Genomic DNA, 24,975 nt, shown 5'->3' on the forward strand with positions numbered 1-24,975 from the left:
TGCATATTACACAGTGTGTGTTAGTGACACCTTATCTTACAGCAGCCCCAGAGCCAAATAAAATGGATTCCATACTGGATGGATCCAAACTAGAACATCCTCCCCCAAAGTTTGTAGACCATGCCATGAGCCAATGGAAACTGTTTTATTTAATCATGAAAACACGGTCAACATCTGCATCAACAGGACAGCAGCTTTGTCCTAATATAATGAAGACGCAATAAGTTCCTATCTGGCTCCTAACTAGACACCAACTTTTAAAAACTGATTAACAATTAGAGCCCTCAGGACCAGAGAATTTAAGAGACTAATTCATATTTATAAAACCACAAGCATTTTAACAAAAAAGGAGTTATACTTTAGGATGCCATCTAATTTAAACCTTTGTTACTTGTTACCTTCACTTCAAAGCACTTTTATTATTCTCTAATTCACCTTTAACACTTTGCATCCCTCCTTTCCACTCCTACAATCACCCAAAGACAAACCTATAGTTTTATTAAGCACAAACACTAATTTTCAAAATAACTTTCAAATAACTTAACAGTCAAAAGGAACAGAGATTGCTGGTACACTTGAAAATAATAGGTATGGGCCAACTAGTGCGTAAAAGGAGCTAATTTTTGGGGGGTGGGGGAACACTGAATTTGCTTATAAGTCATTACTTTTGTCCTGTACCATGCTTGAATCCCAGAAGAGAACAGGTTTCCTCAGGATCCGCAACAGGATTTTCATCTGCATCCAGTTCATGGCTATAAAGAAACCCAGACGTCGGTTACTTTCTATAAAAAGTCACCATTTTTATTACAGTTCCTACTAAGAGAGGAAAATTCCCATTAACTCTGTCTGACTCTTATCTTCTGGGTTTTAAAGGCTACATCATGAAGAACCCAAGTATTAATGAAGTTTTAATATACACATCAGTAAGTATCACACACAGTGACCTTTCCATTTATATCCTCCAAGTCACAAGCTAGACAAGTGCAATCTGTCCATATGAATGGAGACAATAGGCTTTTTCTACCTCAAGGCATAAGCATTTCTTGTTCTTATGCTACTAGAATGACACTAACATATCAGCATCAACACCTAAACTAGTAACTACTTAATACCGTTCCCATTCCTTCTCTCACCATCCCCAAAAATAAAAAAGCAGGTTTTTATGCCAATTACAAATAAACAAGTCCATTCTCAACAGAAGGTGCACCCCATCCAATTTAGCAATCTGGTGATAAGTGTGTACATACACCTCTCATAGAGTTTGGAAGTCAGGGCTCTAAATTCTTTCCTTGGAATAAAGAAAGAGAGACCTCCAACCAACATAAAAGCTCCATGCTCTCAGATGGGAAGGTAAGGAAGTAGGAAAGCCAATTATTATTATTTGCATTGCAGGAATAGCCAACAGATCCAATCAGGGATCAGTGCCCAATTGTGCTAGGAGCCGTTCTAATACAGAGGAACACACAGAAACAGATTTTAGAAATAGAAAAAACTAATTTATTACTTGCCTCCTCTTGACTTTTGCATGTTTATATTCAGGTGGCTCTTCCTCTTCTTCGTCTTCTTTCTTATCATTGTTGTGCGATCCTCTTTTGTCATCTGAATTTGGTCTAGATGGCTCCTGTGAATCTAAAGAGGCATAAAAACAGCACTGTTTTTGTTTGTCCAATCATTTCTTCTCCAGTCTACAAAAAACTAAATATTTTGGAGGGTTTTTTTTGAAAAAGGTACACTATTATGTACTTGAGTCTGACAAACAAGTGATTACCAAACCACATGTACCCTTGCTTTTCTCCATCTTAAGTCTCAACATACCAACAGCTATGTTTCCTCTGCTGTTTTAAAGGACCTTTACATATTTGGCAACATCAATTTTAAAGACTCAAAGGTTTCCATATATGAAAAGTCTATACAGGACAATGCCCACATGGCTTCCCTGTCCTTTTTAAAAAATAACTGCAAGTTAATAAGTTAGGATTTTCATCCCATGTCTCATCTTAATGGTTGAGAGCAAGTCTGCCAGGATAGTGCAGTGACATTGGCTAAAGAACTCACAGCAACACTCAAACAACCCACTGGCAGTCCCAGGGCTGGGGGTAGCAATTTAAGGTGAATAGAGGGCATTCAGAAGGAAAGGAGAGAGAGGGGAGGCTGCTGAGAGTTGGCTCCAAGCTCCTGCCTCTGGTGTTTCTGTGAAGCTGCCAGGAGAAGGGGGAAAATCTATCCGCTATCTACACTCCTCAGCAGTGCATAATACAGGTGTTTCTCCTAACACCTCAGCCACCGCTGCTCTTGCATATTCCACCCTTCCTCTTAAGCAGAAGAAAACACAGAGCAGTACAAAAGGGTTATATGGGCTGCCTCTGAGGAGTGCAGGCAGGCAGAAGTAATGGCGGAAGAAGGAAAAGGGATACTTTCCCTACACTCCAAGACACATGAATGCTAGAAAGTTGGAATCAGCTCTCAGCATTCTGTCTCAGCTGCCAGACAATACTGCATCTTCCCAGCGATCAGCACATCCCTCTTCCAAGCTAATCCGCCCAAAACCTGCAGTGACAAGTAGCTTCACTCTCCCAATGTGATAAATCAACCCTACTTTGGTTGTAGTCCATGACAATATTACAAAATAAATTGGCATTTCCACTAGTCAGTGTTGGTCAACTATGGCTTATATCAGGGGTTGGCAAACTTTTTGGCCTAAGGGCCACATCAGGATATGGAAATTGTACGGCAGGCCATGAATGCTCACAAAATCGGGGGTCGGGGTGTGGGAGGGGGTGAGGGCTCTGGCTGGGAGTGCGGGCTCTGGGGTGGGGCCAGAAATGAGGAGTTCAGGGTGTGAGAGGGGGCTCCGGGTTGGGGGGCTGAGGGCTCTGGCGTGGGGCTGGAGGTTTGGGGTGCAGGAGGAGGCTCCAGGCTGGGACCGAGGGGTTCGGAGGGTGGGAGGGGGATCAGGGCTGGGGCAGGAGGTTTGGAGGGGGGGGGTCCTCAGGTGTGCAGGCTGTAGGCAGTGCTTACCACAAGCAGCTCCCGGAAGCATGTCCCGCCTCCAGCTCCGAGGTGCGGCCACGTGGCTCTGCCCTGTCCGCAGGCACCGCCCCTGCAGCTCCCATTGGCCAGGAACCACAGCCAATGGCAGCTGCAGGGGCGGTGCCTGCAAATGGGGCAGCACACAGAGCCACTTGGCCACGCCTCTGTGTATTACGTAGGAGCTGGAGGGGGGTCATGCCAGCTCTTCCCTGGGAACCACGTGGAGCGGGGTAAGCCCCTGACCCTGCTCCCTGGCTGGAGCTGAGGACCAGATTAAATGGTTTGACGGGCCGGATGTGGCCCACGGGCCATAGTTTGCCCATCTGGCTCATACAGTACCACCAACTTGATTTGTTCATAGCTAATAGTTTATAGTGCAGTAAGCAGACGGCTGCCCTGTGATATTACTTACATTGAATCAAACAAATCCCAAATTTTCAGGTACAGCATTTTGGGGGCAGATATGAGAAGATGGAGTGAAGAAAGGATTGTATGTTTATTAGGACTTTCCTTCAAAATTGATCTTTCACAGGCCAGATTTATTAAAACATCTATTTCTGTTCTATTTACTCCAACCTACTGAGTGAGATATATACTAGGGGGAAGCCAATTGGTCTGTGTTTTTATAGTAAAAGTTTTGTTATATGGCATGTTGGGGAAATGGGGGGGTGCCAGTAAGCCAAAAATTTCAGTTAACTAAGAGGGTGGGAGTTCCCAGATCTGGCACCCCGAAACTCCTCCTGCACCCAAACTCCTCCCAAAGCCCATGCCCCACACCTCCTCCTGAAATGCCAGTTTATAGAGCTTTCTGGTTTGTAAAGTGCCAGATAATACAGCTTTTCCTGTATATGGATAGTATAGCAGCTGCATAGCAGACAGACTTAAAATAAGGAAGCATTAATACTGCTATCCCACCACTTCTCTAGTGCATCCAGAGTTTTTTTTTTTTTTTTTTAAAATAAGAGATACACATCTGGAGGAATATTACCAGAATCAATATTAGCAAATCCTACACGGACCTGATTGGTTTGTGCTTTTATTTTCAGAAGATGCACTTTTCGTGGTTCCTCCACTGCATGATTCCTTCTGGCTGGAAACACAAGGGCACTGCCTTGTACTACTAGTTGAACTCAGAATTTGATGGCCATCATAAATTACTGTTAGGGTTAATTTGCTCTCCTCCACTTCCTCCAAATCCAGATTTATGTTACTAATCCCAGAGAGGATTTCATTATGGTGCTCATCACATGAGCTAGGGTTTTCTTTACAGCTGATGTTGGAGGGAGGATAAGAAGAAAGTTCTGAGTCCAGCACTTGATGAGACACAGCATCTGTACTAACACAGTCTACTTCTCCTGGCAGACCTGTTTCGAGTTTATATGCGTTGATGTCAGTGCCATCGTTATGTGGGCTGTCAACAGTCCATCCTTGACTTGCCCAGTACTGAAACTGTTCCCAGTAATACCAGTATATTTCGTTATAATGCTGCTTCCACTTTTCCTGGGTGTCAGGAGAGTTCCAAGGCTCAGAAGTAGGTGCATTCTCAGACAATTCTACTTCCATGTGCTTCTCCAGCCAACTTCGCCACAGAAGACCTTCTCCATACTCACTCCAATATTTTTCCCATTTCTCTTTCAGCTCACTGGGTAAAGCATCATTAATAGGACAATCTCTATTTTCACAGTTGTCCTCATTCAGAAGCTGGCATGTTTTTTTCTCCTCAGTTTGTTCTGTATGTAAAGCTGGATCATCTGAAAAAGACTGGTTATGGTCTTCACAATCTTCTTTCCAGGTTTCCCGCATGATCTCATTCAAGTGCTTTTGCTGCAACTTTTTCTCCTTCTTCTTCTTCTTCTTCTTCACTATCTTATTTCTCTTTCTGGAATTTTCTGATGCCTAAAAATCAAAAAGAAATAAAATGTGTTTTTAAAAAATGCCCAGAACCAAGTAACTCACAAGGGAGAATTTATTCTTTCCTCCTTGTTCAGTCTTCAGGGATATTCCTGCTTCTGCCCTCCACTCATTACTCAGAAGTATTTTTTCCCTCATGAGTAAAGCTATGAGTATGTCATGGAGGTCACAGAAGTCCACAACCTCTGTGACATTGAGCCCCTGCAGCAGCCCAGCCACTGTGGCCAGGGGGGACCCTCCGCAGCTCCCAGCTGCCACGGGCGGCGGCCTCCCCCCCAACTCCCAGCCCCGCAGGGCGACAGGGGATTCCCCCATAGCTCCCAGCCTCGGCGGGCGGTGGGGGGACCCTGCAGTTCCCAGTCACTGCAGGGAGTGGGGGATCCCTAAGCTCCCAGCCCTTCAAAGGTAGTGGAGGATCACCCCTCCCCCCACCCCTGCCCCGGCTCCCAACCCCACAGTCAGGGATCACTCCTAGCTCCCTGCCCCCGCTGCATGCAGTGGGGCAGGGTGCTGGACCCTTCTCCCTCCCCATTTTGTCATGGATATTTTTAGTGAAAGTCAGGGACAGGTCATGGCTTCCATGTTTATTGCCCGTGACTTGTCCATTACTATTATTAAAAATATCCATGACAAAATCGTAGTCTTACTCATGAGATTACTAGTATAAGATACTAAGGGAGCTTTTGGAGGAGAGCAGGGGAAGAAATGAACTCCTGCCACAGCATATAACCCTTTCATATGCTGCCCAAAACACAAGGTAAACTTGACAAAGCTATGGTGAAGGAGAAGAGACAGGGAAACAACTAACAGGAGGCAAAAGGTAATAAGATGGCCAACTTGGTGCAGGAATGCTTGTTTACATAAGCCATGAATTTGGCCAGTAGTCATTTTTAAAGGCCATCAACAGAGATCAAGAAATTGTTTCACTAGTGCCGACTGTGGATCTTTGGCTAAATCCATGAAACTATTAATTTGGCAGTAAAATGGGAAGAGAATAATCCTCTTTTACACTGAGTACAACTTACCAGGGCCAACAGCTACACAAAAAACTTATCCTACACAGAAGTACACCCCCAAACTTATTTCTGAATCACAGTCAGCTTCACTCAGCTTTGTACTGCTGAGGAAAGGAGCTTCAAAGTTCATTTGCATCAATGGCTGAGACTTTCAAAAGAACAAGCAGTGTTCAAGTTGTTAAATTGGAAACCCATTTTCAGTTGCTGTCAAAGTTCAGCTAGAACTGAAATGCTGTGATTCAAGTTTTGCAAAGGAAACCTTGCTCATTTTTTCTTAATGCCTGCTGGATAAAAGATGTCCAGAGTTACCTAATGGACTTGTAATATATACACACAAGTATCTTTGGAAGTACCTATATTTTAGAACCAAACTTTTCTATTATGAATCTGAAAAAAGTCAAACATGAGAGTTACTGAAACTCAAACCTGCTCTTCAGATTGTGTATGGCCACTTCAGAGAACCACTGAGAAGTTGGTTCCAGAGAACGAATACCCATCTTTCACTGAAGTTACTTCCTTCACAGCCCTCATACCATACTTTATTTTAACATGCACTTTATAAAGCACCACTCCTACCAGTGTTCTATAAATTAAAAGTAGTGTGTATTCATTTCCCATTCAATTCCTTTGTCCCACAGTTTGTGTACCACTGTTTTTAATATTGTGTTTTGATCAGTTTATTCACAAATTTGTTCATTCAAGAAATTAATCAGTTCCTAATCCTACAACTTGCTCTGTGGACCAGCTTCTTCACATGTGTGCAGAGACATACAGACACACACGCACACACACACAGCGTTCAATTTACTTTCTTAGCTCAGAGTCTGGAAATACAAAGATGCATAAAAAGCACAGTAAACTGGAGTTTACCACAAATTCCTTGTGAGCTGACAGTCCTCCAAACTGAAGTGGTAACCCCATACTCCTCATGAGTTCAGCCTCTGAGTCCAGTTCATCCTCTTCCAGGCCCAAAGAATGATTGTTATTTGAGTTTTTTGTCACGTTGGGATGATGATTCCCCTCCTTCTCTTCCTCTATTTGCTCCTCTCCTATAAACAAGCGATATTAATTCAAAATTTCATAAATTGGTTTCAATCCTACCCAGCTCTGCTCTGTATCTTTCTGATGCAGAATCAGGAGATCTGCACCTCAAGTTTCTTTCCCCAGCTACATTCTATAACATTTGAAAACTGCTTAGTAGGCACAGCCCTCTCCATCTCTTGCTGTAGTTGATCACTGCAGCAAAACGAATTATCTCCAACTCATCTGAAGTGACTACATATCTGCAGGGTATGTAGGGTTTTTTGTTGATTTTTTTTTTTAAACACAGCAGCCAAGAAATACATACATGAATTCTGAACTTTTTAATGATGTAATTATTTCAATTGATTATAACAGAATAAGGGCCTCTGTTTTTGCCTACATGATTGTTGCCCCTGAAATGAACTGCACTCAAAAAAAGCATGAATGGAGTGGGAACACAGAATTGTGGGTGCAATTCACTACAGGCATAATTCTTACAATGCCTACAAAATGGAGACCCAGTTTGAAAATCAAGTCCCAGCTGTTTAAATATTTGTAAAACACATACTGCCTGATAGTATCTGGCCAAAAATCTAAAAGCAAGGGAGAGAGTACAGAAAGTAAATGCTTCACAGGACTTTTTTTGGCATATCATTAAACCAGTGGATCCCAAACTTGTTCCGCCGCTTGTGCAGGGAAAGCCTCTGCCGGGCCAGGCTGCTTTGTTTACCTGTCGCGTCTGCAGGTTTGGCCGATCGCGGCTCCCACTGGCCGCGGTTCGCTGCTCCAGGCCAACGGGAGCTGTTGGAAGCGACGCGGGCCGAGGGACGTACTGGCTGCTGCTTCCAGCAGCTCCCATTGGCCTGGAGCAGCAAACCGCAGCCAGTGGGAGCCGCGATCGGCCGAATCCTGCGGACACGGCAGGTAAACAAAGCAGCCCGGCCCAGCAGGGGCTTTCCCTGCACAAGTGGCAGAACAAGTTTGGGAACCACTGCATTAAACCATGGGAGATGGTCAGTAACTTTACAAATGTACCATAAATGGGTTAACAAAGATCATGCAATTTTACAAAACACGGTGTGCCAAGAATGTCACTAAATCACCTCAAAAAGGATATAGCCAGCTATCAATTCACCATTTGCTCTTCTCTCAGTCTTTACATTTAAAAAAATTGACATAATTACAAATATGTTTAGTGCTACAAAAATAATTGCCAAAGTAGGCACTGCATATTAATGAGGCTGGCTAAATGCAGACATTTGTAATCCTGTAGCAAAAATTGATTCTTAAGCATTTAAAAAAAATCAGTTTCTTAGCCCAGAGTATATTTATTATGCAGATAACAAGGATCATCTTCAAGTTCATCTACTAAAATGTGCTCTCTCTCCTTTCACCTCTATGCTTTGGTTGGTGACTGACCCCAGAACTCATCCATATACCTAAAAGAAATACGACTGCCTCCACTTCTGACCCCAGCACTCTGACAACTCCAAGTTCTTTCAATCTCCACTTTGTTGCTCTTTCTCAATGTGTGTGGAAAGTTTCGCCTCCTCTCTAGGCAGAGCTTTTCCTTTACAAAATATTTAGTATTTAGGCCAGGTAGGAGTGACAGGATAGTAAGGAGGCAATCACATGTCAAGGGAATCATGTTCATGTAGGCATCTTGATGGGGAGTGCTAAGGATGGTAGCCAATCAGAGCAGAGGAAGTAACAGTTGCCAGAACACAATGTACATTTAAGGAATAATTATGTTATCCTTAGGCCGGAAAGGTCCTCTTTAGCAAAAGCACTAAGAAATGGATGAGAAATTAGTATGATTATGGGTTAGTAACTATACAGCATTACCGCACCCTGAATAACTAATGTAATCACGTCTACATAATTACACATATTACCACAAAGCACATATTTACTACATAATTAGTAATTATTTTAGCCACTTGAACTAAAATCAACCCTGATGTCTTTAATTATCAAGCATACTTTACCTGTACTGTCATAGTCTTCTTTACCATAAAACCCCTTTAGTCCTAATTTGTATAATTTTCGATCCCTATAAAACAAATGAAAAAAAACCCAAACATTAAAACACATCATCATTATCAAGGTCATAAAAAAACCCAGAAAAACACAACAACCATGAAAAGGCAACACCACTGATGAATCACAGAATAAATCAGCAAGAACAAGATGGACAGAAAATGCAGCTGCTAAGAAGCTATAAAGACTGAGAAATAAGGGCCTCCTCCACCTACTAGATAGAGGGAAAACCAAATGCCCCAAGCCTGCAATCAACTGTTCATGAGGTGCCCCTTGCAAGATCAGTGGTCATTTATGGCAGTATCAGGGCCCAAGTGCTCAGATTTCTTCTGAGAGGGTGCTGAGTGGAATATGCCTTGCCACCCCCAATGCCGCTGCTTACACAATTCCAAGCTCATTGCTAGCATCATCCTGCCTTGCTTGCATTTCACAGTAGGCTTGGCAAGATGGTCAACTGAGCAGTCACTTGGCCGCCTACTATTTGACCAGTCAAATATTGTCAGATCTTCCAGCACAAATGCCCTGATGTAGGTGGCAGACTACGCTTTTGATTGCATGATGGTGCTGATAGCAAGCCGACATAAATGTCTTGATTAGGGCTGTCGATTAATCGCAGTTAACTCACTCAATTAACTCAAAAAAATCAATCAAAATTAATCACAGTTTTAATTGCACTGTTAAACAATAAAATACCAATTGAAATGTATTAAATATTTTGGATGTTTTTCTACATTTCATATATATTGTATTCTGCCTTGTAACTGAAATCAAAGTGTATATTATTTTTGCTTACAAATATTTGCACTGTAAAAATGATAAAAGAAATAGTATTTTTCAATTCACCTCAGACAAGTACTGCAATAATGCAATCTCTTTGTCGTAAAAGTGAACTTACAAATGTTACTTACATATCTGCACTCAAAAACAAAACAATGTAAAACTTCAGAGCCTACAAGCCCACTCAGTCCTACTTTTTGTTCAGCCAATCATTAAGACAAAACAAGTTTGTTCACATTTACAGAAGATAATGCTGCCCTCTTCTTGTTTACAATATCACCAGAAAATGAGAACAGGTGCTCTCATGCCACTGTTGTAGCCGAAGTCACAAGATGATTTGCGTGCCAGATGCGCTAAAGATTCACATGTCCCTTTATGCTTCAACCACCATTCTAGAAGACATGTGTCCATGCTGATGACGGGTTCTGCTCAACAGCAGTGCAAAGCATTGCAGACTGACGCATGTTCATTTTCATTATCTGAGTCAGATGCCACCGGCAGGTGGTTGGTTTTCTTTTTTGGTGGTTTGGGTTCTCTAGTTTCCGCATGGGAGTGTTGCTCTTTTAAGACATCTGAAAGCAAGCTCCACACCTTGTCCCACACAGATTTTGGAAGGCACTTCAGATTCTTAAACCGTGGGTCGAATGCCGTAGCTATCTTTAGAAATCTCTCATTAGTACTTTCTTTGCATTTTGTGAACTCTGCAGTGAAAGTGTTCTTAAAATCAACATGTGCTGGGTCATCTTCAGAGACTGCTATAAAAAGGGAAATATATGGCAGAATGTGGGTAAAACAGAGCAGGAGACATACAATTCTCCCCCAGGGCATTCAGTCAGAAACTGAATTAACGCTTTTTTTTTTTTTAATGAGCATCATCAGCATGGAAGCATGTCCTCTGGAATGGTGGCTGAAGCATGAAGGGGATATGAATGTTTAGCATCTCTGGCACGTAAATACCTTGCAATGCTGGCTACAAAAACACCATGCAAATGCCTGTTCTCACTTTCAGGTAACAATGTAAACAAGAAGCGGGTAGCATTACTGCCTGTAAATGTAAACAAACTTGTTTGAGCGATTCGCTGAACAAGAAGAACTGGACTTGCCGGCTCTAAACTCAAAACTTTCATGATAAAGAGATTGCACTTCAGTACTCATATTAGGTGAACTGAAAAATACTATTTCTTTTGTTTTTTACAGTGCAAATACTTGTAATCAGAAATAAATATTAAGTGAGCACTATACACTTAGTATTCTGTGTTGTAATTGAAATCACCATATTTGAAAATGTAGAAAACATTCAAAAATATTTAAATGATATTCTATGATTGTTTAACAGTGCGATTAATCGCGTGATTAATTTTTTTAATCGCTTGACAGCCTTAGTCTTGATCACTCACTTGTTAAGGCCACTGTAGAGAGGAGGTGTGCCCCCCCCCCCCCTCAGAGGCGGACATGGAAGGAGCACCGCAAGCTGCCTGGTGGGCTGAATCAGGAGGGCCACGACCTGCAAGCCAGACACAGAGGGGCAGGACAGGAAGGGGAAATGTAAAAGGCCAGCCCTGCAGCTCAGTTAGGAGGGAGCTGCTGGAGGACATGGATATTTTTTCCCCACTGCTGGCATCGAGCACCAAGCAGAACCGCTGCTGCTGCTCCAGGGACCTGCAACGTTCTTGATGTGGAGGAACTGCTACGGCTAACCCTGGCAGTGTATGCCGGGGAGACTGAGAACGACCCCTGGACACAGGTATGCCAGATGGGGAAGAGAAGGATGCAATGGAGGGGAACTAGGCAGTAGCCTGGTGGAGAGTGAGCCTCAGATCAGGTCAGTGTGTCATAGGCGGATCCCTGCTGACCCAGTGGCGGACTGCTCCACCATTGACAGGGCCCTGGATTGGGACACAGTGGAGTTGGGCAAGCCCATGTCCCTCCTACCATCCTACCACTGGGGCGGCAGTACTCCCCCTCTGTAGGCCAGGAGGCCTGTGCTCCCCAGCTCACCCCGTACCTGAGCCCCCAGAGACTGCATGTGACACTCACCCTGTACATGAGCCCCTACACTGGGCTGGTACTACAGATCTGCCTGATTGCAGGCCAGAGCCTTGGGTGGTTGCTGCCCCACCCTGCTTAATGGCTGGGCGAAGAGACTGTTGCCGCTCTGCCTGGTTACAGGCTAGAGCCCAGACTATTTATGACCCCACTCCATTTGAAGGACAGGACCCTTGAGAACTGCTAATTCCCCCCTTTTTTCCTGTGCTCGGAGAAGGCTCTAATTGACCTAAACTGCGAGGAGGCACGCCCCACCTCCCCCTGCCATATGTGGATGCCGAGGGACAGCCACGCCAGCTTACAGCTATCTGTTGCTGAAAAAGGTAAACTGGGGGAAAGCTGAGCTTGATTGGCTGGAATCTTAATGAACATTGTACATATGGATATCTTTATTTGTACACAACGCCATCTATGTACGTGGCATTTCAGACAGCACATTAAACAAGTTAAGACTCTGGCTCTTCTCTGAAGAGCTTATGATTTAAACTGACCAGACAAATATACAGAAGTTAACTTAGAAGGGAGTAGGGGAGGAAGAAGCACGTTCATAGTCATTAAACCTCGTTTTCCAACACACAGAAAAGATGCACAGCCATTAAGCCTCTCCCTTAACTAAAGTATCACAGCTATTAAGCCCCCCCAGAACACTTTCCCCACCCACACCAAACGCCCATGTAAATAACCCCCCATTTCTCCCCTCAACAAAAATCCCTTTCATAAGCCCTCCCACACAAATCTTGCTGAGAATATAAAACGCTTTATGCTGATGAGGAGTGTTGACACCACATCTCTGCAGAGGCCCCTCCCTTCCTGAAATCCTGCTCTATTCCTCCAACTGCTGCTTATGAGTCCCTTATGTTTGCTGCGGGGAGGAGAGGCCATCTGCTCTCCATGGGATCTGGGAATCTGTAAAGGTCCTAGGAGGGAGAGGGCAGCATGCCCAAAAACATTTCAATTGTCTGGAATCTTCTAGAACAGTAGGAGTTAGAAATAGATTTCAATCTAAGCATAGCTATTCAGTTCTAAGAGATACCTGATAATCTATTATGCAGAGTCAGGGGAAGCCAAAATCATTTGCAGGGACATTTTATTTTAATAGACATGAACATGCAACAACTGTCAAGGTTACGTGCAATCTCTGGTTTTCTGAGTATGTGACACATGTAGGTAGAATGGGGAAACATTTGTTGAATTCTTGTGGTATATGTCTAGCTGCTGTCAAAGATAGATTATTGCAGTCAAGCAAAAAAAAGAAAAACTGGCCTGCATCAAAATTTGGTTTTCTTCTGTGCATTCTCCTTCTGCTTTGTCTCCAGCAGCACCATCATTAAGCATGGAATCTTTTGATGAAGACAGTGATATAAGTGACAATGAAAGTGAAGCTAATTTCATTTCAACTTCTAATAAGAATTTTGCTACCTCATCTGCTTCAGCATCAAAAACTTCTACTCCTGGAAAGTCTTCCAATGTTCATCAAACTGGTATCAAGAGATTTTTGGATAGAATGTCCCAGGACCAGAAAAATAAATTTCACTGTATGTTTGTTGGATGTCCATATGAAATGGCATAAATATAAAGATCCTTATATACTAGAATTTTTTCATAAATAGTGTCCAATTTACAAAGTACCTATTAGGAAGCAGCGTGCAGGCAGTCTTCTGAATGTCAAAGAGAATTATGTGAGGAAGAGAGAGTTGGTTTTATAGCAAAAGCTCCTCACAGGTCTCTAGCGTCTGGAGCAATATTTGTAATGAGGATGTCATCACCTTCATGATAACAACTCCACAACAAGTGTTTACTCATTCCAGTAAACAACTGAGCATCACCCCACAGAGCCCAATATATCGCTAACCAGTTTAAAAATATAATCAATAAATTGAATCCATGGAAGGTTATTTTGGTTGTGACCTACAACAGAGTAACATGAAAGCTGCTTGGACTTTTAGTTGATAAATGACAATACAAACATTCTATGTTACTGATGTACTGCCTATAAGATGACAGGTTTCAGAGTAGCAGCTGTTTGTCTGTATTCGCAAAAAGAAAAGGAGTACTTGTGGCACCTTAGAGACGAACAAATTTATTTGAGCATAAGCTTTCGTGAGTTACAGCTCACTTCATCGGATGCATTCAGTGGAAAATACAGTGGGGAGATTTTATATACACAGAGAACATGAAACAATGGGTGTTACCATACACACTGTAACAAGAGTGGTCAGGTAAGGTGAGCTATTACCAGGGGGGGGAGGGGGGGAGACACACCTTTTGTAGTGATAATCAAGGTGGGCCATTTCCAGCAGTTGACAAGAACGTGTGATGAACGGGGGGGGGGGGGGGGGGAGAGTTGGGGGGGAGGGGAAATAGTTTTACTTTGTGTAATGACACATCCACTCACAGTCTTTATTCAAGCCTAAGTTAATTGTATCCAGTTTGCAAATTAATTCCAATTCAGCAGTCTCTGAATACGGAAAATAGTGCTATGTTGTCTGATGCCAAGAATGAGTTCCTTAAGAACATATCTGGGAAAACACAGTCCACTTACAAAAGCTGAAGGGAAAAAAAAACCACAGAAAAATCAAGTGATCATTCCCACAGATAATGCTGCCTAGCTTTTTGACCTTTGCTTCCAGGGCCAAGACCTTACTGATGATTACTTTGTTTCAACTGGTGACCTCATAGTGGCTTCTGCAAATTGTAAAGGATAGTCAAATGTACAGGTAAGAAAGTATAAAGCAAAAGGTAGCCCATTCAGTCATAAAATAACATGGAGTGTAGTTTCAGCAGTAGAATCAAATCTCCTTCATTGTGGTGGAAAGGGCTGTGTCCTCCTTGCACTATAGCTATAATGGCAGATTTTCTTAACACATACATATATTACTGCATGTGCAAAACAAAACTGGTCCATTTGGGGAACCATCCATTCAAAACCCAGAAACTGAAGACATCCTCTTTCTGGGAAGCTGGTGACAACATATCACAATGTAAGATTGGAGAATAAAATGTAGATGAAAAGTTGACTCAATATTCATCAGATAAAGAAGAAGAAGGAGATACCGATGAATGCAATGATGAGGACAAAGATATAGACGAAGCCGCTGAAGTTGACAAAGAAAATGAAGATTAAAAAAAGAAAGATGCTTGAAGAGTTGACCAGCTGCCTACCTAGCATACGTGCATTTAAAAATGACTTTTTTCTTTTATAGTTGCTAGGTGTTTGTTTTATTACTGCTTAAATTTTATTTTTCTTTGACACTGCTCAGTCTTGAATAATATTCTCATTTGTATGCCACCTAACATGACTAAAATGCGAATAATAATTATTCTTTCATTTGTAAAGAAATTATTTTCTTTTTGGAGATTTTTCTGAGTTAAAATAACACAGTTAAATAAAAAAAAAAAAAAAAAAGAGTACTAGTGGCACCTTAGAGACGCACCAATTTATTTGAGCATAAGCTTTCGTGAGCTACAGCTCACTTCATCGGATGCATGCCACTAGTACTCCTTTTCTTTTTACGAATACAGACTAACACGGCTGCTACTCTGAAACAGTTAAATAACTTGCGGTTTGTAGTAAGGCTGAGCCTATTGGAGAACAAAAAGACTTGGCCCTGGTCTACATTACAGAGTTTACGTTGACCTAAGTGTATACACTAAAATATAGCTCCCACTGATGTAACTTGCCCATCACACCAACTTAATAACTTAAGCATAGTGCTGAAGTCTATGTAGTTAGATTGACGCAGTGTCAGTGTAGACACTACTTTGCTTAGATTGACTGTTGTGGACTTTCAGAAGCCATCCCACAATGTCCTACATTGACAGTTAAATTGGTAACCGCTCCTAGTGAGGACATGCACCACCAACACAAGGAGCATAGTGTGGACATGCAAAAACAATGTAATTACTGCGGTAGCTGTACATCAATGTATCATAGGTCAACTTAATTTTGTAGACTTGATTTTGCTCTTTTTGTTACTGTTGTTATAGGATAGCAATTTAACATATTTTATCATTTTTGACACACTGAAAATACTGGACCACTGTTTGGCCAGTCCACTGACCAATTATTTTTGGACGGGTCATAGAATCATAGAATATCAGGGTTGGAAGGGACCCCAGAAGGTCATCTAGTCCAACCCCCTGCTCAAAGCAGGACCAATTCCCAGTTAAATCATCCCAGCCAGGGCTTTGTCAAGCCTGACCTTAAAAACCTCTAAGGAAGGAGATTCTACCACCTCCCTAGGTAACGCATTCCAGTGTTTCACCACCCTCTTAGTGAAAAAGTTTTTCCTAATATCCAATCTAAACCTCCCCCACTGCAACTTTAGACCATTACTCCTCGTTCTGTCATCTGCTACCATTGAAAACAGTCTAGAGCCATCCTCTTTGGAACCCCCTTTCAGGTAGTTGAAAGCAGCTATCAAATCCCCCCTCATTCTTCTCTTCTGCAGGCTAAACAATCCCAGCTCCCTCAGCCTCTCCTCATAACTCATGTGTTCCAGTCCCCTAATCATTTTTGTTGCCCTTCGCTGGACTCTCTCCAATTTATCCACATCCTTCTTGAAGTGTGGGGCCCAAAACTGGACACAGTACTCCAGATGAGGCCTCACCAATGTCGAATAGAGGGGAACGATCACGTCCCTCGATCTGCTCGCTATGCCCCTACTTATACATCCCAAAATGCCATTGGCCTTCTTGGCAACAAGGGCACACTGCTGACTCATATCCAGCTTCTCGTCCACTGTCACCCCTAGGTCCTTTTCTGCAGAACTGCTGCCTAGCCATTCGGTCCCTAGTCTGTAGCTGTGCATTGGGTTCTTCCGTCCTAAGTGCAGGACCCTGCACTTATCCTTATTGAACCTCATCAGATTCCTTTTGTCCCAATCTTCCAATTGGTCTAGGTCCTTCTGTATCCTATCCCTCCCCTCCAGTGTATCTACCACTCCTCCCAGTTTAGTATCATCCGCAAATTTGCTGAGAGTGCAATCCACACCATCCTCCAGATCATTTATGAAGATATTGAATAAAACCGGCCCCAGGACCGACCCTTGGGGCACTCCACTTGATACCGGCTGCCAACTAGACATGGAGCCATTGATCACTACCCGTTGAGCCCGACAATTTAGCCAGCTTTCTACCCACCTTATAGTGCATTCATCCAGCCCATACTTCCTTAACTTGCTGACAAGAATACTATGGGAGACCGTGTCAAAAGCTTTGCTAAAGTCAAGAAACAATACATCCACTGCTTTCCCTTCATCCACAGAACCAGTAATCTCATCATAAAAGGCGATTAGATTAGTCAGGCATGACCTTCCCTTGGTGAATCCATGCTGGCTGTTCCTGATCACTTTCCTCTCATGCAAGTGCTTCAGGATTGATTCTTTGAGGACCTGCTCCATGATTTTTCCAGGGACTGAGGTGAGGCTGACTGGCCTGTAGTTCCCAGGATCTTCCTTCTTCCCTTTTTTAAAGATTGGCACTACATTAGCCTTTTTCCAGTCATCCGGGACTTCCCCGGTTCGCCACGAGTTTTCAAAGATAATGGCCAGTGGCTCTGCAATCACAGCCGCCAATTCCTTCAGCACTCTCGGATGCAACTCGTCCGGCCCCATGGACTTGTGCACGTCCAGCTTTTCTAAATAGTCCCTAACCGCCTCTATCTCCACAGAGGGCTGGCCATCTCTTCCGCATTTTGTGATGCCCAGCGCAGCAGTCTGGGAGCTGAACTTGTTAGTGAAAACAGAGGCAAAAAAAGCATTGAGTACATTAGCTTTTTCCACATCCTCTGTCACTAGGTTGCCTCCCTCATTCAGTAAGGGGCCCACACATTCCTTGGCTTTCTTCTTGTTGCCAACATACCTGAAGAAACCCTTCTTGTTACTCTTGACATCTCTGGCTAGCTGCAGCTCCAGGTGCGATTTGGCCCTCCTGATAACATTCCTACATGCCCGAGCAATATTTTTATACTCTTCCCTGGTCATATGTCCAACCTTCCACTTCTTGTAAGCTTCTTTTTTATGTTTAAGATCCGCTAGGATTTCACCATTAAGCCAAGTTGGTCGCCTGCCATATTTACTATTCTTTCGACTCATCGGGATGGTTTGTCCCTGTAACCTCAACAGGGATTCCTTGAAATACAGCCAGCTCTCCTGGACTCCTTTCCCCTTCAAGTTAGTCCCCCAGGGGATCCTGGCCATCCGTTCCCTGAGGGAGTCGAAGTCTGCTTTCCTGAAGTCCAGGGTCCGTATCCTGCTGCTTACCTTTGTTCCCTGCGTCAGGATCCTGAACTCAACCAACTCATGGTCACTGCCTCCCAGATTCCCATCCACTTTTGCTTCCCCCACTAATTCTACTCGGTTTGTGAGCAGCAGGTCAAGAAAAGCACCCCCCCTAGTTGGCTCCTCTAGCACTTGCGCCAGGAAATTGTCCCCTACGCTTTCCAAAAACTTCCTGGATTGTCTATGCACCGCTGTATTGCTCTCCCAGCAGATATCAGGAAAATTAAAGTCACCCATGAGAATCCATGGGTCCAATGCCCAGCCCTGCTTTGGAGCACACAGGTACCTCCCCTGCTGACCTGACATTTCTCGTAACCCCACTAGAGAGGTGAAGCCCTGATCCCCCCGGTGCACAGGGAGAGACCCACCCATGGAAAGAGGCAGCCCCTGCATTAGCGCTAACCACCAGGCCAGCGCCCCTAGGCCCGCCCCAGGGAGCTGAGGTCCGGGGGAGGGGCCCGTACTCACTCCACAAAGGCCCGGGAACAGAGGCACAGGATGCTGCCAGCTCCCTCATCCGCCTGCAGCAGCAGCTCCGCCACGAGGCGGCTCCGCGGCTCGTAGGGCATCCCGCCCGCGGCCAACGGGAAAGGCGGGGCGCAGCGGAGGGGCACGCGCTGCTGTGCGAGTCTCGCGGCGGCCGCGGCTCAGCCCGCGCTTGAAGCAGGGGCGCGGCGGGCGCAATGGCCTCGCGTTCCTTCCGCCGGAAGCGGCCTCGACGGGGTTGGGGTGTCGCACCCAATGGGGTCCGGGCGGAGTCGCAGGAGCGTGGTTCCGGACTCAGGGCCGAATGGGGGGCGGGGGGGAGTGAGAGCCCGGGCGGGCCGGCCTGCAGCTCACCCTGCACCGCGCCCAAACAGCTCCCTCGCCCCATTCCCGAACTGAGCATGCCCAGTAACCGTCGCGGTTGCCGCTGCCCTCGCTTCTCCTCGCGATTGGCTGCCTCCCCTTTGGAGGGGTTGAAAAGGATTAAGGGGGGCAAATCGCGGCGGGGGGGGGGGTCAGGATTCGGGCAGGGGGCAAAACATTTACTGGCGGGGATCAAGCTACTGTAGGTAGCGGCAGCAGAGGGGCTGAAGGGGGAAAATCGGGAGTGGGAGCCGGAGTTAAGCCCGGGGGGGGTGCCAGACCCTGGGGGGAGGGACAAAACCCCCCTTTAGGGAGGGGGGGACAGTGACCCCATGGTATGAGCCACCTGCTGTGCTCGCAAGGCGGGGGGGGGAGGGGCAGAGGCTTTTTTCGCTCTGCCCCCAGGACGCTGCACGTCAGCCCCGGCGCAGAGGGCGGGTTCCCGGGGCCGGGCTCCTAAAGGCCCGGGCCGCCCAATCCCGAGACCGTCTGTGCTCAGGCGCCGCAGCCCCGCGCTTGTATCGTGCCCCGGGGCTGCGTGCGTGCTCCGGCCGGGAGGCGGACTCGGGGCAATCGCCTGCAGACGCGCCCGCCCTCAGACTCTGCCCCTCGCCTCCTGAATACGCAAAAGAGTCTTCTCTCAGTGCCTGTGTCCATATGAAATCACTGCAGCTCCTTTCTCTTATATAACGTGCTGAGTTGCTAACTCCCTCCCAGAGCCCACATGTCTGCAGCCCCTCCTGTACCCCACTCCCCTGCACCCCTCACTCAGACTCCCCAGAGCCTGCAACCCTCCTGCACCCCAACTCCATCCCAGAGCCTGCACCCCAAAAAGGGCCGGATTAACCTTTTGTGGGCCCCCATGGGGGCAACGGGCACATGGGGCCGGGGGGGCAGAGTCCTCAGAGCAAGGGGCTGGCTGGGGGCATGGGAGATGGGTCATGGCACAGCAGGGACAGCCCCACTCCACCCAGCCCAGTACAAGGCCACTGTTTACAAACCGGGAGCTGCCAGACACACACTGGCCAGCCCAGCCCTGGGCTGCCATGCTGCTGCTTCTTCTTGGGGGCGGGCCCATGCTGCACCATGCTGCCCCCCTGCCCAGCACCCCTCTGACTCAGTGCCACACCACTGGGAAGGGGCCCCCCTACGCCCAGTGCCACACCACCCAGAGACCCCCACAAACCCCCATGCCCAGTGCCCTCCCACAGACCACTATGCCCAGCACAGTCCCCCCCCCCCGGAACTCCCCCACAGCTCCTCTCACTGCCCAGTTCCCCCCAGCCAAACACCCCCCACAGCCCTCCAACAACTGCACAGCACCCTGCACCTCCCTGCCCAGAGGCCCCCCCCACAGATCCCCTCACTGCCCAGTGCCCCCCACCACCACAACTGTACAGTGTCCTGCGCTGACCCCCCAAACTTCCCAGCACCCTGACACAGATCTTCCCCACTGCACAGCCCCTCAACACACACAGATCTCCCCACTGCCCAGCACCCCCCCAGACCCATTAAAGACCTACTCTCCCACACCCTGACCCCCTGCCACAATAGCCGGCCCTGATGGGAGGTGACTGTATCTGCCAGGCTGAGCCGGCAGCGCAGCCAGAGCTGGTCCCGGGGCAGGATAACTCCGGCCCCTTGGGAGTGGTGCAATCAGCCAAGCTGGAGCAGGAACAGAGCCTGCCCGGGCCAGGCTCCCTCAGGACCCACATGCCTGGCAGGACCCACCCAGCTGAGCCCCCCACACTGTCCCCTGTCACTGGCTGAGGCTGGCCCAGCCTCTGCACCAGTCCCAGGTGGCTCTTCGCCTGGGGAGGCAGGTGGGGCCCCACAGGTCCCAGGAAGCGGAGACAGCTCAGAGCTGGAGCAGCGCTGGGGAGCGGGGCAGATCCCTGGGACATGACTCCCAAGATCCCACCGAGCCCATCCACACCCATTGGCCCCGTGGCCAGCAGCCCTGCTGAGATAGCTGAACCAGCGGGCAGCTCTCCTCGCGCCCCCTCCGCCCCAGCTCACCTCTGCTCTGCCTCCTTGGGCCTGAGCGTGAAGCCGCCGCCTGCTTCTCAACCCTCCCCAGCTTCCCACGCGAACAGCTGATTTGCGGGAAGCTGTGGGGGAGGGGGCGGAGAAGCAGAGCGGGGTAGCGCGTTCAGGGGTGGAGGCGGAGCGGAGATGAGCTTGGGCCGGGTGTGGGGAGCTGCCGGTGGGGGCTCTGCACCCGCCAAATTTTCCCCGTGGGGGCTCCAGCCCTGGAGCACCCACGGAGCTGGTGCCTAAGGCACCACTTTTGATGTGATCAGTGGGGGGAGCAGCTGCTCCCCCTGCTCTCCCCCAGCTACGCTACCCCACCCCTAGGAGCCAGAGGGACCTGCCGGATGCTTCCCGGGAGCCACCCCAGGTAAGCACTGCCGGGACTACCCACCTCGCCCCCCAGCAGGTCCCTCTGGCTCTTAGGGGCGGGGCGGGGTGGGGCGGGCACCCGCTACGGTGGCCCACGAGACCCTCCTGCCCTGTTCTGGGGGCAGTCAGGGGATAGGGGATGGGGGTGGATGGGGCAGGAGTCCTGGGGAGGGGGGCGTCAAGGAACACGGGGGGTTGGATGGGGCAGGAGTCCCAGGGGGCGGGGCCGGGCAGGAGTCCTGGGGGGCGGGGGTGGGCCACGACCCCCTCATGGGGTGAGGAGGGAACCGGTTGTTAAGATTTTGAAAGCTCATCACTGAATGGGTCCATTAATTAAACACAAGTATGCAAACAGCTTAGTCAGTTTTTACATTAAGTAAGACAGAGCACATTGATTACAAATCATTTTATTTTTACAGGACTCTCTTACGTATCTGATTTGTAACACTAAGGATCCCTTGCATGTCTGTCTATATTAAACTCATTATGTTCGTGATGTGCCAGCATTATTAATGCATAAATAACTTTGTTGTTTGTTGTCAACAGGTACAAGCCATCTCATCAGTAGTTTCCACTGTCATTCTCTCAGCAGAGCTCCACAAATGAAAGTGAAGGTAAATGCTAACACTCTTTCATACATAGCATGAGCAAAACACAATTTCATTCAGTGAGTTAAACATAGTGTGAAACGGCAAATACAATGCTATGTTTGATGTGGAGGAGTACTCTAATAGTAATACATGTAATGAAATTGGGAATTTCAGTATAATGTACATTTCATGGTTTGCTTCACTGGAAACTATAATTGCATTTCTAATTTCTTTTTAAATAAATACAGAGTGAATTACTTCAAAATGATATATTATTGCTTCCTTACCACACACCAGGTCATTGGGTTCTTGCGGTAAGATGTTTTGTATTGTACTTTGGATTATGGGCAATAAATGTGGTATTAAATACTCTATTTGTAACATTTATAGCTAGCAGTGATATAATTTCCCGTGTTGCAGGTTTTCAGTGAGTTCAGTGCATGCAAAGGAAAGTGGAATGTGAACGATAAAAATAAAATGCTACTGTCAAGTTACGTTGTTAATGTAACTTGGAAGAATACATTCTGTATTGAACTGATGAATGATTTCACAATATGCTTTCCTCATGTGTGTTACTGGGACATTACAAACGAGAATATGTTAATTGCATAATAATTTTTGATAAATCAGTATAAAATTTTTGAAAGAATCACACTACCAATGTAATTGGTGAATGTATTTACACTTACAGATAGCCTTGATGAAAAAAAGGAATTGTTAATAATTGACCCCTTGTGTGATGAGATGAGATATGAAAGAACATGCCTGAGGAATTGGAGGTGTTTTATTAGATACTTACTTTTACAGTGGACATGAACTGTTCCGTTGAAAAATTTTTTAAAGGGAAGGTAACAATAGTGAGACGAATATCTTCCTGTTAGCTACAAATAAAAATTGAAACAGCATGTGCTTGTACTAAATATGCTTAGTAATGGACTTTGAGTGAACTTGTGCGATTTGACTCTGGGAAACGACTTCACAGAATGTGGACATGAAACAGTAGCATGTTGCCTGATTGAGAATGTGTTATTATCAACATGGGGCATGGCAAATCAGGTGATACACTGTGTAAGAGTGAGACAATAATATGAAAGCAAGTGTGTATATATGTGAGCAATAAGTCATTTCAATCATTAATTAAAAAGAGATAGAACTGATTTGTACCTATGTCCAGAAACCGGAGGGGGGAAAAAAAAAGGAAAGAAAAGCTCATTTATGCACTCCGCTAATGTACTCTCTAAAAATTTCAGAAACTTCATCAAATGATTAACTAGAAAATCCTCATCTGATTGGAATAGTAAAATTGTTCAGCATCCCAGACAAAGTGATGGCCACAACTGCAGACCACTCATCTTAAAGGTATTGAACACCAAATTGCCATTATCATTTGTTATGTATGTGTAATTATCCAGGGTGAAAGTAAATGCCAGAGATTACCAGTGGGCACTGCACCAGCGTCCTTGCTAAGGTGTGTAGGGTGGGCTTGTGGCTCCCAGAAGGGATGGGGTCTCTGGCGGAAGGTGCGGTGCTGGGGGGCCAGATTCCACCAGACAGCCCTTCCTGACAGCTACTGCTGCAGTGGCCAGGAGCACCAGGCCCTTGTAAATTGCCGGAACACAGGGCCCCTTTTGCTCCCCAGCTGTCAGCAGCCCTGCTAGTAGCATGCAACAGTGTTGCCGGACCCTATGGCAGGGCCGCTGATGTGGGGGGAGCGGGGCGGGGGAATGGGATAAAGGGGGCAGTGATGTTAAAGCATAAAGCACTGCCACAGCGGAAGTGTAACATCAGCTGTGTACGGGTTGGTACCGGTGGCCGGTTCTTACCGGTATGCTGGACCAGGCCACTCTCACCTATGGTAATTATGATGTTTATTCTAAATATCAGTGTTGTTAGTTTGCAGAAACGTATTTGCAGCACAAACAACACAAGAGGCTAATACTGCGTTTAGAAGACATATAGCAATTCTTCTAATGAAGGAGTCAGGTAATTACTTTCTACCATGTACTGTGGACTCATTAGGCAGTTGTGAAGACAACAGGAAGAGTGGAATTATGTCACGTAGCAGACAGTTATCTTAATACTCCTAAAGTGGGATATCTCACAGGTTTGGTTCTGTAATGGTGACTATGAATCAATAATATCTTTAAGTACACAAAAATTTGAATGGGGTGAATGGTTGCTATTCATCGACCAGTTGAATGAAATTGGTATTTTTATATAGGTGCAGTAAAGTAAAAATTTGAGAAAATATGACTCCCAAAAAAGAAAAAGGTATGTTAAAACCAGTGACTGGATTAAAATATTGACATTAATAAATCAAGATTTGCATTTTCAGTGTTGGTCGTAATGTATTCATCATTTCATCGCGCTATATTTATTTTTCAGAAAGCGTGGAGGACTCCTGCATCTACCGCAGGCTTGTCAACTGTGAAAAGGAAAGTGAGGATTGCACGATGGTAAGAAGCATAGAATTGTATGAGAAATAAATGCCATAAACTGCCTAAGGATAATGATTCTTGTAAAAATTCCACATCAGTAAACATTTTTATCATGCTGATAGGCATATGTTAGCTAATGCTGACATATGGAAGGAATAGCATGAGTGAATGCAAAGTATGTGTAACCTTATAACTTCTGTGATTTCATTTTCTCAATTGTTACATATCAAAGGTCCAGTGTGATTCTTGCAAGAGGTGGGTACATATGCCCTGCATTCCAGAAGTCAAGACTATCTGACTGATGAGAAGAAAGAGTACAACTGCAAAAAATGTGCATAGTTCCCTTCTTTACCAAAAAAACAACAACAAAACAAAATAAATAAAAACAATAAAACAACAACAACAACAAACCATTGTGTTTAAATGCCTCTTGTTCAAAACATAATGCAACCAAAATAAATGTGTTAATTTATATACCAGATTATAATAATAAATGTTTTTTATTTGAAAAAAAATATTCTTGGTATTTGTGTCCATGTGTATAATGCAAATTATAAAAGCAGCAAGGAGG

The 24,975-nt window shown here is 45.6% G+C and overlaps 1 protein-coding gene and 1 long non-coding RNA gene across 2 annotated transcripts in view; one reads left to right on the top strand and one right to left on the bottom strand.

Moving 5' to 3' along the window:
- Positions 1–18,874, bottom strand: part of TGS1 (trimethylguanosine synthase 1) — a 51,968-nt gene extending 33,094 nt beyond the window's left edge. The window contains 6 exon segments of the mRNA XM_084621544.1: positions 666–752; positions 1,509–1,629; positions 4,050–4,926; positions 6,828–7,006; positions 8,969–9,033; positions 18,593–18,874. Of these exon segments, the coding sequence (XP_084477670.1) occupies positions 666–752; positions 1,509–1,629; positions 4,050–4,926; positions 6,828–7,006; positions 8,969–9,033; positions 18,593–18,693 (1,430 nt within the window). The 5' untranslated portion in view covers positions 18,694–18,874.
- A 1,498-nt stretch (positions 18,875–20,372) lies between these two features.
- On the top strand, positions 20,373–24,867 carry LOC311517122. Its single transcript, XR_014710599.1, has 7 exons — positions 20,373–21,374; positions 21,923–21,990; positions 23,217–23,325; positions 23,860–23,949; positions 24,188–24,237; positions 24,352–24,422; positions 24,637–24,867. It is a non-coding gene; the product is annotated as an uncharacterized lncRNA (long non-coding RNA).
- The last annotated feature ends 108 nt before the right edge of the window (positions 24,868–24,975 follow it).

This window comes from Lepidochelys olivacea, assembly GCF_965140295.1.
Source record: "Lepidochelys olivacea isolate rLepOli2 genome assembly, chromosome: 2".
Classification (NCBI taxonomy): Eukaryota; Metazoa; Chordata; order Testudines; family Cheloniidae; genus Lepidochelys; species Lepidochelys olivacea.